The following is a 13,005-nucleotide window of genomic DNA, read 5'->3' as shown; positions in this document are numbered from 1 at the left end:
TGAATCTAATCCATCCTCGAATCTACTTGAACACACACAGAAAAATTCATTTAAATCGTTCCAGTCGTTTAGGAGGTGTTCACTGTCAACACACGTAAAGAAGGATTATCTATGTGATGATTATTTATATAGGATGATGTCTCACATAATTTAATTGTGTTATAACAATAGCAACGCACCGAATATTGGGTATAGAATATAAAATAAAAAAAACAAAAACTCGAGCACTCACGGGAATAAATAAATAAAAGTGATACTTATATATTAAATTCTTATTATTATGTTAAATAATTGTCACCGGTTTTGTCAGGACGCAGCACAGCCAATAACCGGATAATAAAAAGCTACCCATAATTCCAATCTTTTCCTCAATGCAAAATTTTAAATTTTAAAGTCAAAAAACGTCTGAGAAATACTTTAGAAATAGTTTTTTTTTGGAATTTTCAAATTTGTATTCCCTTGAATATTCAAAAATAATACAATATTTGCTTGTATATTTTAAATGGAGCTTAAATACGATAATGATGACGTGGTATGAATTTAATGTTATTTCAAATATTTTGAAAATAACCCGCACTTGTGACTTGTGTTAAGTTGAATCCTTGTTGAAATAAGTTGAATGTTCCGGCAGTGAACGCAACGCATGTTCGTGAGACGCTTCGTTTTCATTGTTAAATCCGATACCATTTACTAATTCAGTAATTCTGTATTTATACAGAATACATAGATACAATTTCTGTGTTACTTTAGTGGAAATTGAAATTATTTCCAATTGAGCAATTAAAATGACAGACGTAGCGAAAAAGGTAACATTCTAACAATGTGTTTAATTGTGTGTAGTACGAAATACGAATCTTAATATATAATCAGTTTATATACAATATTACGTGCTCTAGCCGATTGTAATTATAACTTTTCGAAGATCCATTTTGAAGCGTTGATGATGACGACGGTAAGATATATTTCTGATAAAATGTTTTACTTCAACATAACCTTTAACGTATCGGCCTAATTATTGTGTATTCGTCATTATAGGAGGCTAGGCCTATAGCTTATGAGATTTTTTTATATCATTCGAATAGAACTTAAAATATGATTTCAGGTCCAGGATTATAAAGACTCCCTTAAGCAAAAAGCGGAGCACCTTATTATTAAAGGCTTTCCAGAAAAAATTGTAAAGCTAAATGAACTTCTAGAAACACCACATTTTCAAAACAGAGAATTAGTTGATGTTCACCAGGTGAGTAAAATACTCTTTTAGCTATATTTAGGAATGCTAAGGTGTTAATTAGGTAATATTAGATTTTATTAGAAATGTTTTGTTAAAATAATTGTCATGATTGATGATCAAGCATACAGAATTAACAGTGATGTTTGAATTTTTGTGCAAACATATATCTTTGCATAGAATGAACACAAAGGTTGAGTTTTCACTATAACTATGTAATGATTCCTGGACATCTATTTGCTTGTACTGCCATTTTATAATGACGGGTAGATCCTATCTGAACTATATAATTACTTTTAAAGTTTTTAAATCTTAAAAGTATATTTTGACATACTACAAATTTACAGTATTTTTATAGTTTTCTGCTATATTTATTTGTGAATTAAAGTATTCTTAGTTAATCATAGTAGTTTATGAGGCTGTACATCAAGTGTTTTATATATGGCTGCATATAGAACAATAGCTTTTTGTTATGAGTTGAGCAAGATGTTCATGGACAGCAGAATGGTACCTGTGTGGTACCCATTAAATCCCATGCAAAGAATCCTCCCAATGGCAAACCTTGTGGAGGTTTTTATTTCTGAGGATATTAAATGTTTTTCTGATGCTTGAAGACATGCATGTATATGTCAGGTAGAAGCTATATCGAATTAAAGATCTAAGGCTTAAAATATATATATATATATATATATATATATATATATATATCTTTAAAATCCAAAACAAATGTGCTACCAAATACTTATTGGAACCTTAAAATAAAATATTAAATATATAACTTTAGCATAAGATAAAGAACTCATGAATTAGAATTTGAAATTTAAATGAAAAATGTTATAATATATTCTTAATATGACATAGAACATGAATAGGTGTTTAGTAGAGATGTACTGTTGAGGAATATAATAGTCAGGGTATATTTACCTATATTCTTACCCCCTTATTCATAATAGTCTGCTAACTTAAAGCATTGCTAATTCTCACTCTGTCTTTTCTATTGACCTAAGTCAGAATGAGAAAAAACACTCCTAAGTAGCTGTTTAAAGTTAGCGGACCATTATGAATAAGGGGGTTAATCTCCCATTTTTCTTCTGAATAGTTGATGGGGTATCAGATATTTTGACAAAATAGCAACTTCAAAAAAATAATCTCTTCAGACCATTAAAACACAAAACTTAATATTCAATTAAGTATATACCAGAGAATGCTTTAAATTCCAACTGTAATAATTTCAGAAGTAGTTTTAAAGTTTATTTATTTACATTTTATTTTATCACTAGCTGACCCGACAGATGCTGTTCGGTTAATAGAAAAAAAAAAAGTTGTATACAGGAATAATGTAGTCTAAAGCCATCGGAAATGTAATCTAATTTAATTAGTTAAAAATGAAACAAAAATGTTTATCTGAATGATCATACCCTTCAACTACTGTTTATTAAAGTATTAAGATGCCATGAAGATATATATATGCCATCTTAAATTTTCCCCCCAATTTTCTTAACTTTTTTTTCATAAGATCCTTCTCCTGACAATAACAAACACAACAAAAAAAGAATTAGCGTAATCGGTCGAGCCGTTCACGCGTGGTGGCGTCACCAAGGGAAATAGGGATTAATTTTTATATATATATAGATTTTAATTTGTTTCACATTTCAGGACCTAAACATTCCAAAACCACCTCCAGCCCAATCATCTAATGAACCAAACGCAAAACGTCCTAGAGTAGATTCATCTGAAGTCTCTAGCAATTCTTCTATAGATGGTACCAGGGTATATGCATTGCCAAATGGAACTGTACCATGTAATAAACCACTTTGTGATCTCATACATATTGTGAAACCATACATCAGAGAACTTATTGAGGATTCCAATTTGGTAAATATATAATATAATTTTTTTTTCAATATAGTGTTTATATTATGTAATATTCTGCATTGAATTAATTTTCAACTCAGATATATAGAGTCTATAAATGTAGGTGTTAATGCTTTTGCTGCTTTTTTGAAGAAGGAAGAAGAAGTGAAACAAAACTATGTGTCACTTGATAACTGTGGCATGTACCATCTTGTGATTACAAGATAGTATATGCCGATGTTACAAAATGTTGAATAAACATATGTATGTCAATTCAAAAGCATTCCAATAACATATTGGTACATTGGGGGCGAGGATCAAACCACCATTGGTGACAGTGAACAGTTCTACCTATGCTTTTTGTGGTCACTTAACTAGTGTGTCCTCCTCTTCTATAAAAAAATCTATAATTATTTAACCTAACTGCAGTGATAATTTATAATTATCTTTAAAAGAAATTATAAAATCAACATTATTAATTATTCTTCTGCGCCTGTTCTTCTCAGGTCTGAGCCATACCTTTTTGAATGAGTGGTAGTTTTTGATTTTAATTAAGTTATTTTAATTAATTTTTGTTATGTTTTTTATAATCCTATTGTTATTGATTAAGATTTTGTGATCATTGTTTTTGTATGTATGTTTTTTTTTCTGTGCAGCTGAAAATGTGGATTTCATTTATGATTCCAAAAATTGAAGACGGAAACAACTTTGGTGTATCCATACAAGAGGACACATTAGCTGAGGTTCAATCTGTAGAGTCAGAAGCAGCTGCATTCTTTGATCAAATCTCGCGATATTTTATATCGAGAGCAAAGATTGTATCAAAAGTGGCTAAATATCCACATATTGATGATTACAGGAGAGCTGTACAAGTAAGTTTTAAATTTTTTATATAGGATTTACAAAACCATACTATCATAATACAATCACATCTGTCTTCAAGAGGTTATGCAGAGATAATGCATCATCAATTATCAACATCCCTGACTTCCACTCCTATCAAATTCCATACAAACTTAATAGTGGAGAATATCCAATGCCACCAAATCACATGAAACTTTAAGGGCTCATAGCATGCCTAGAAATACATTAGTTGCAACTAAATAAAGCGAGTAATTATGAAGTTATGAATGTATTCATTTTATATTTAAATATTACAAGCAACACAAAAATCCAGCTGGACATAATCATAACGTGTGCTTCAGATATTGCCACTCTTACTATAATGAGTAAAGTGTATTGATGTCACAGCACACATGTCAACAATTCTGATATTCCGGAAAATAAGATGTCGTATCCAATATTTCAAATATTTTACTTTTAATAGAGCAGCCTTTTCCAAAGTACTCTTTACCTCATCTTGTTATAGTCCATTCTCTTACCATTGCATCTCCACTTATTATGTACATATAGTTGTGTTTTGAAACTTTTTAGATATGTAGGTTTCTGGATTGTTGATAATAAATTAATAAAAAATCCAAAAGAAAATATTTTATAGTTAGTGTGGACTGTCCACAGGGGCGTGCATTGGTTTTCTAGGCACTGTAGATCTAACTAGTGGTAGTTGCACTTTATTCCGACAGTATGACATAAGTTGTATGAAACCGCTGCTTGCTTCGTATATATGTAATCTGTCGACTGCCTACCGTAGGAAGGTAGATTAACTTTAACTCTAGTGCTATATTTATATAGCTTCATAACGAAGTAGGCACTGCTTAATTGCCTATATGATATGCACACCCCTGACTGTCCTAGTCCGTCGTCTTTTTTTTACTTTTATATAATTACATCATCACATCCCAGTAGGTCATTTTCTATATCTAGTCTGGCTAGATTTGTTACAATTTAAAATGCATTAATTTTTTAATGCAATTTTTAATATTTCTCTCTTAGGATTTCTTAAGAAACTCGATGTAGGATTTAGAGCTGTTAGTTCAGTTAGTGCCCATTACATATACATTATAGTGCAATACTATTTTGAATTTTTTTATATGGAAGAGGAGAACAAATGATTGAGTGGGTAACTCGATGTTAACTGATCACAACCATTCCAGCTCCCACTCCTGAAACACCACACACGGAAACTCATTTCATAGTTTGATTGTAAATTTTTTTGTCCATTTTTTGTCAATCAATTGATATTTCTGTGCACTCCAGGCTCATATTGATACTGAAAGTATTTTGCATGGTTTTTCTCTTTTAACTGTGATTGATTACGTGCATATCTTATGTACGCTCATGTGCATTAAGACTTTAAGGGAATACTTATAATAACCTAATAGGAATCTTAACTTATACTTTACATTACATACAGTAAGTTTTAAAAGCATTATAGGCCTTTGTTGTTCTAACAGTTTGTTGCTCCCCAAATATTCTGTTCTTCAAATCACAAACGATTGGTATATCTGTTGATAGTATATGGGAGTGTTACTTCTCTTTTGATTTCTAAAAAGTTATTGATATCATTTTATTGATTAGGTAACATGCATTCGATATCAGTTTAAAGTTTTCTGATATCTGTAATAGTTACAGAATAATCGCCTGGTCACACTTAACAATTACACTCTGTATACTTGATGGATATTTTTGGCGGTTGTAAATCCCCCTTTTTCAAGGCAATCTCTGTAATTCTGTTCTCTTTAACTCTTTATTACAATTATAATTTTACACTTATATAAAAGAAGTAAAAAAAGCATCAACTTATCAAAGATTTCCAGAGATGTTCAGAAAAGCATAATATTAAAAGTATGTGGTAATAATATTTTGGCCAGGCTAGTTAGAGTTGCCTGTGAACATATCTAATTATTATTATACTTATTTTTTTTTTAAATGATACCATAGAATTCTACACCACCTGAAATACTTGCAGTGCAGTTATATTATTTCATAATAACATAAAAATAATAAAACTTTCATGTAGACATATTTTCCAGTATATTTTATTAATTATTAATAAATCTATATTCTAGAAATTTCTATAATAGCTTTTCTAGAAATAATAGCTTTTCATGATAAGACTAACAGGTATTTAGTTTCATTTTGAATATAATAATTAAGTACATGAGATATGAGTTGCATGTATCAACATTTGTCTATAATTCTTGTGGGCCCATCGGATTCTACATTGACCGGCAAAGGCAGCCGACGACACGACATAAAGCCGACATCGACAGCTACAATATCCACCTGGATCGACCAATCCCATGATATTGTGAAGTGAACGTCACGGCTGAGCAGCGTGGGCACAGTCGGCCTCCTCCACACATGTAAGCCTCTACATATGTTCGCAAAGCTCTATGGGGAGACAAAACACCGTTGACAAACTGACTTCTTTAGCCACCTTATATACAACCTTGTTAAAATATATTCCTTTTTATATTCATCTAGTGTATTATATAATTTGTTTTAAACCATCTTAATATTTAGTTTATGTAGGTTGTGTTTTATGTAGGTGCCATCATTGATAGAGGTCTACACAACTCATCAGTTAACATGAATATTGTATGTGCTAAGCCGGCCAATGAAGAATTGCAGTCATATTACCGGACCCAGACCGGATGTAATTGCATATAAATTTTTTGAACAACTACAAAATTTTTATTATATACCTAATACCTGTCTATTACTGCTTTTTTAGGGTTCCGCAAACCAACAGGAACCCCATTGCTATGTCTCTCTATAAGCGGACTGTTTCTTATAAACTGCAATACTATTGCCGCTTCTCACCAAATAAATAAAACAAAGATGACATATAAAAAAACTGCTGTCATGATAATTATAAAACAGTGGTTTCTTTTCCAAGAGTATTAAAAATATAATAGTGTACAATGGAACTCAACATTTAGCACCCTTGGCCAGTTAATTTTTACTTTTGTGATGATGGTTTGTCATATTGTAATATTATTATGAGTAATTGTTGATTTTAAATTTCACAAACTTTTTCATTGGTACATTTTAATACTTAAAATCATAGTATTACTTTTAAATATGAAATGAAATACTTTTTTTTAAATCTATTGTTTGGTATCAAAATTGTTCATTCAAAATTTCTTGCACTTCTAAACTTTATATTATGCTTTTTAGATGTACTTTGTTGGTCACTATTTCCTTCAATAGAAAAATTTTATAATTTTTATAGTAATAATTAAAATACTAATGTATCACATGAAATTAGTACCTAACCTATTAACATTAATAAGTATATAAGATGTTTGAATATAAATATTTGTTTACTTATTGCCAATTTTACAATTGGGGAAGAGAAAGTTTCAATAACTTATTCACAAACACAGTGGAGTTCGGGTAAAACAATGATGAAGTCCTACGATATTACATTGTTAATTTTATGAAAAAAAAAGAAGCCCTCTGAGTTTCTTGCGCCCGTTTTTCTTAAATATTAAAATTTGAAGGGACCACTCTAATTTCATATTTATATCCCGACGTCCTAACAAAAGTAAAGAGATAGGTACATTTATAGTGTGTTTATATTCATTTATTGGTGTAATTAATAATAATTTGAAATGAATTCGGCCATTTCTTTAACAGTAAATTGTGTGTCTTACTTTTTAAAAAGTTTACTAAACACAGTAACACAGAATCACTCTGAATATCACTTTGTAAGTAAACCATAATTAGCTCCAAAACAACATTTATCTAGTCAGACAATGTAAACAAAAGGTTAATTTCTGGTAAACATTGGCTGACCTATTGTGTGATTGTAAACAAAAGATAATATGAAAGCTATTTGTGTCTATGGCGGCCGACGCCGCTATGTCTGCGTGGGATTTATAGGAGTTTGTTAAAAAAAAACCGTGTGGTGTCGTGGGACACCGGATAGGAACGAAGTTCGTTATTATAGAAATATTAATTTTACTGAGTTACTAAAAAGAAATGGGCAGTTTCCACTGAACTCCACTGTCTAAAATAAAAAAAGTGTGTGTATACTTATGTATGCACGCAAGAAGTTATACTTCTTTGGCGTAACAAAACAAATCCTTAAAATTATTTATTCGTCGTGCTATTCTACGTTTGTAGAATGAACAATATTGTAAAACTCGTGAAATTATTGAATATTAACGAATACGGCTGTATTGGCTTGAACGCTTTGCCTGCCCTAATAATGGACGAAGAAACCAAAAAAAAAATGTCGCAAACGGCAGAAAACATTCTGAAAACTTTTATATTTAGATGTCGTTGTGTGCGTGCAACGTAATAGTCAAAGAAATTTTTCTTCAATAACATCAAAAAGGTAACATAATGTGCATTATTATTATTGTTACTTGTCAATTATTTATATATAAATAATAAAAATCTTACGTTCCGGACGTTTGTTCTCGGTTAGGGTACCCCTCCGCATCGTCCGCTCGATAAGGAACTTCGTTCTAAAAATATACATTAAAAACAGTCGCTATACCCTGTATTCATGAAAGACTAATTTAACCTCCCATGTTCTAAAGTGCACGCAAGCGTTTCTATGGTCCTATGTTACCGTGTCCCCGTAGACACGGCAAAAAACTGCCTATATCCACGTATCCCTAGACAACCAAGAGATAACATTATTTTGTGAAATTCTATTTTTTAGAAAAAATAAAATTTGAAAATCATAAGATCATAATATGATATAATATTATTATAACGAGTCCACCATAGTAAAAATAATAAAAATAAAAAAAAAGATGTGGTGTCGTGGGACACCAGGTAGGAACGAAGTTCCTTCGGCTAACGTAGAATCGACACAATTTGTAAAAAAAAATCGTGTTCAATTTTATGTAGGTTTTCTTGATTTTTCTCTTAAATTTTGCAGATTAGTTTTTATTTTTGTACACGAAAGTATTTAGGAAATTCAGTATTTTAGGAAATAATAAATTACGTAAAATAAAAAAATCGTAATCCAAATTATCAATTAAAATAACAAAATATGTCTCTTTATTTTTGTTTGACAACATAAAATTACATAGAAATAGAAACGACTGTCGCGCCTGCGCACGTCTCATTTTTTCAGTTCGGTCCCGCAGCAAAATCCCTATCTCCTCCAAGCCTGCCGTAAGGAACTTTGTTCCAATAATACAATTGCAATATTTTTATATTGACGCGTTTTGCAAAATAGTCACAATTTCTCGTACCACTGAAAGAGCGGCAATATTACACCACGATTCTATACCTAAATCACTTTTTGTTTACAATAACTAACCTTATTGACGCATTCCGTAGTTTAATTAACAACTGTTCTCAGACACCTTGACAGTAAGACAGAGAGTGCAGACTTGCGTATAGAGTTGGGACGCAACCGTAGTGAGGTGACATTTATAATTATTACATCATACCCAAACTCGGGGGTACTTCAAAAGTCGCTATAGACATATCAATTTTGTACTCAAGTATGCTTTAAATTCAAAGGACGTAGATTTAACGTCGCTTTAGCTAAATAACCAAGATACAGTACTGAATACCACACCGGTTAGAATGGTGTATGTGCTGATGGAATCACAGGACAACCATCATTGAGTCTCTGGGTGATGTGAATTGCCTTGGTTTTTGTAGTGTATTACGTAAGACTCGTAGCAAATTGACACTTATTTATGCTGCTTTATATCTGCTCTTTCCGTTATTTATTCCATAAAATATACTTAGGCGTAAAAAAGTGGACTACTTAGAGGACACATTGTTTTCCATCAATACAGATTATCACTAAATATATCAAATAATTTAAAACCTGATAAGTTTTTTTTCCTAGAAATACACTACTCGTTGTAACAATAGAAATCAATGGAGTAAACTAAGTGAATAGTAAATTCGATGATTTTCGTTCCCGCAATATTGACATATTTCAAATGGCACGAAATGTCCACGGAACTTCACTGTAATGAGCGAGTACAGTGTAGTGACCTTACAACTTCTTCGTTGTCGAGTCTTGATGAATATCGTTGCGTAAGTCACGGTAAGTTAACTCACCTGGTGTGCCACTACGACATTTGATCTATGGTGCGTCATACGTAAATCTTGGCATGTTTATTCGACTTGTCGTGTCGTGGCTCCATCTACTGGATCCACTTTACAGTTGATGTTCCTAATCAGTATTAATTGGTTACAATTTTATTTCCCTGAAGGGAATGTAAGGGGAATTTTTATAACCCTAAAAATAGCTTAGACTTCGTCGATATTAATCGCTGCAATGTAGCTGCAAGCACACAATGTTCGAGGTTAGTGATCGTTTTAGGGTGTCAACTATTGACACATATTCACAAATCACAATGCAAATAAACCAATTGAGTGAGCGGGTGTCGGGCACTGAATGCTCATTGGTCGGTTAACAATCACAGCGTATCGTAATTGGTCAGTTGATAATAACAACATAAATTTAAAATCGCTACTGGCTGCTATAAGATCTGTGTTCCTAATGTGGTAGTAATCTGAAACTGTCATATTAATAAACGCAACGCACAGTTACTCCAAGTTTAAAATTACTTCTCCCTGTCATGTAATTCTATAGTGACAAAGGTAAGATAAAAACAAAAAGTTTTAAATTTGGAATAACTTTACTTCGAGTTTATTAATAGCACACAGAGAGCCCATAGGTTATATTTGAAGAATGATTCGGGTAATCTAGCGTAGATCCACGCAAGCACCTTTAGATAATTGAAGGACGGAACTTGTTCTGAGTACCTCACGGGTCTAAATTATTTATTATCTTTTCAGGAGTTGGACGAGAAGGAATACATCTCATTGTGGCTAGTGATGTGTGAGATCCGCAACCGCTACTGCTCGCTGCACGATATCGTCATCAAGAATCTGGAGAAAATAAAAAAGCCGCGCTCTTCTAACGCAGAATCGTTATATTAGGCTGTAACATTAATCTCATTTGTAATTTTTAGTCACACAAGAGCGGCTTGTGAGTAAGTTAAGTGGAAATGCGCAGTTGTCATTCACTAGATAATTCTAAAATTAAAATATTTCAAAACGGAATATTTACTGCAAATGTTTAACTATTCCGATGTTTGGACGCATTAGACCCGTTATAAACTACTAACAATATTTAAAACCGTAATAGTTGTAAGTCGTAATACATGTTATTTGTAGAATCCGATTTTTGCTCCCGTCACTGACGTCATCACAGTGATGTGTTCAGCTCACTTTGATTACTTCAATAGAATCAAACCTATTGGTTCTTCTGGGCTTAAAAATTTATGTAGCTATGTTGCTTATGCCCTAACCAACGTTTACAATATATTAATATTTTCTATTTTTAAATTTAATTATTATTATTTTCCATTAATTGTCGTTAATTGAGTACTTAGTGAAATCAATTTACTTTTTTCTCAGCCGCAACATTACAAATAATATTATTATATTTTATTGCCGTGCATAATATTATTGTGCAAATAAATAATTATTAATTGTAGATATATAATCCAAAAAATTAAAAACAGACAAAAATTGTATAAGTTAAAACTACAGTAAAAAAATCCGAATCTTGCAATATAGAAGAATCTGAACAGACATCACAAAATACTATAATGAATAATTTATTATAAAAATTAAACTTATTAAATTCTTAACTTTAGTACTAAATTAAACTAAGATTTGTAAACTGCACTCCTTCATTAAGAAAGTATAATATTGGCATCTTTTGTGAAATTATTTAAACTATTAAAATATAATTAATTTTAATATTAGTTAGCATTTTAAAGACATTGTTACCCGTTTCTAAAATCAAAGGTTAAACAGTATTTTTTTTAAACTGGTACTGTTCCAATATGTTCCTGTTATAGTTTTGAGATTAATATCATCCTAAAACCATTTTTGTTGAAAGCCTTTTAGCATCGTGTGATAAGTTATAATGTTTATGAAAACTAGCTTATATATTTATGATACAATTGAATTCAGAATTCATAAATTATAGTAATAAGTACTTAGAAGTAAAATTATATTTACATTGGAACAGTTATGAAAAACTTAAGCCAAAGTGCGTTTTCGGTTATGTTATGTTGCACACGATTCCTGTAGATTTGGTGATATTTCTACTCACAAACTGTAATAAATGAATTTGTAATGATTGTTGTTTTATTGCTACATAACACTATTTTATTTTAATTATTATATTAGAAACCTTATAGCTACATTTCGGTCTGAAGGGCGCCGTAGCTAGTGAAATTACTGGGCAAATGAGACTTAACAACTCTTGTCTCAAGGTGACGAGCGCAATTGTAGCGCCGCTCAGAATTTTTGGGTTTCTCAAGAATCCTGAGCAAGCTACATTGCATTGGAAGGGCGTATCAATTACCATCGGCTATCAACGTCCTGCTAGTCTCGTCCCTTATTGTCATAAAAAATATTTGGTATTAAATTATTATAACATTAGGTACAGAAAGCTATTTGGTATCTACAAAAAGAGAATAAAGTGTAAGATGTAGTTTTCTTACTGATGGGAGGTTACTGATCGAGTAAACTTTCTATAGATAATGTTCTTTTGTTTTAAAGTAAATTAGGTACCTACTTCGAGTAAAGCACTTCTAAGTCAAGAAATCTCAATTAGGTCACCTCACCAAACCAAAGAGAATTTAAACACTACGTTCACACCAAACTGGATTGCGGTACTAGACAGATTGCACCAAGGCTATACATACCTATTTCGTTTAAAAGATTTTTGGATTTTGAATTTTCCTGTTATTTTGTTAGCTTGATACAATATGCTGCTGTTTAAAAATATAAACGAGAGCTTGCGCACTTAATTCATAGTTATTCGAGGAGGGTCTGACATGGTTAGTGGTAGGATTATTACAGGATATATTATCCATTACATTTTTACATGTAGGTACCACTGAAGCAAATGTAATTTGTTTTTTTAAAGAGATTTTTCTTTTAGCTAAGCTGCAACTTGAGACAGGCCTGTCTGACTCCCCGTCTAGGTATCGAAAACGTAAGTA

The 13,005-nt window shown here is 31.5% G+C and overlaps 1 protein-coding gene across 3 annotated transcripts; it reads left to right on the top strand.

Moving 5' to 3' along the window:
• The first annotated feature begins 416 nt into the window (after positions 1–416).
• LOC126966268 (proteasome activator complex subunit 3) lies at positions 417–12,134 on the top strand. Of its 3 annotated transcripts, none has more exons than XM_050810248.1 (5): positions 417–532; positions 1,103–1,240; positions 2,885–3,103; positions 3,739–3,954; positions 10,778–12,134. In XM_050810248.1, exons 1-5 carry the CDS (start codon positions 503–505, stop codon positions 10,919–10,921), a joined length of 747 nt encoding a protein of 248 aa, XP_050666205.1. In that variant the 5' UTR covers positions 417–502; the 3' UTR covers positions 10,922–12,134. The 3 variants fall into 3 exon arrangements, with proteins under 3 accessions (XP_050666205.1, XP_050666206.1, XP_050666207.1); XM_050810249.1 differs by lacking the exon at positions 417–532 and adding an exon at positions 604–806; XM_050810250.1 differs by lacking the exon at positions 417–532 and adding an exon at positions 807–952.
• Positions 12,135–13,005: the final 871 nt, after the last annotated feature.

Source organism: Leptidea sinapis, chromosome 9 (assembly GCF_905404315.1).
Source record: "Leptidea sinapis chromosome 9, ilLepSina1.1, whole genome shotgun sequence".
NCBI classification, from domain to species: domain Eukaryota; kingdom Metazoa; phylum Arthropoda; class Insecta; order Lepidoptera; family Pieridae; genus Leptidea; species Leptidea sinapis.
This window is presented reverse-complemented; position numbering and strand designations above follow the sequence as displayed.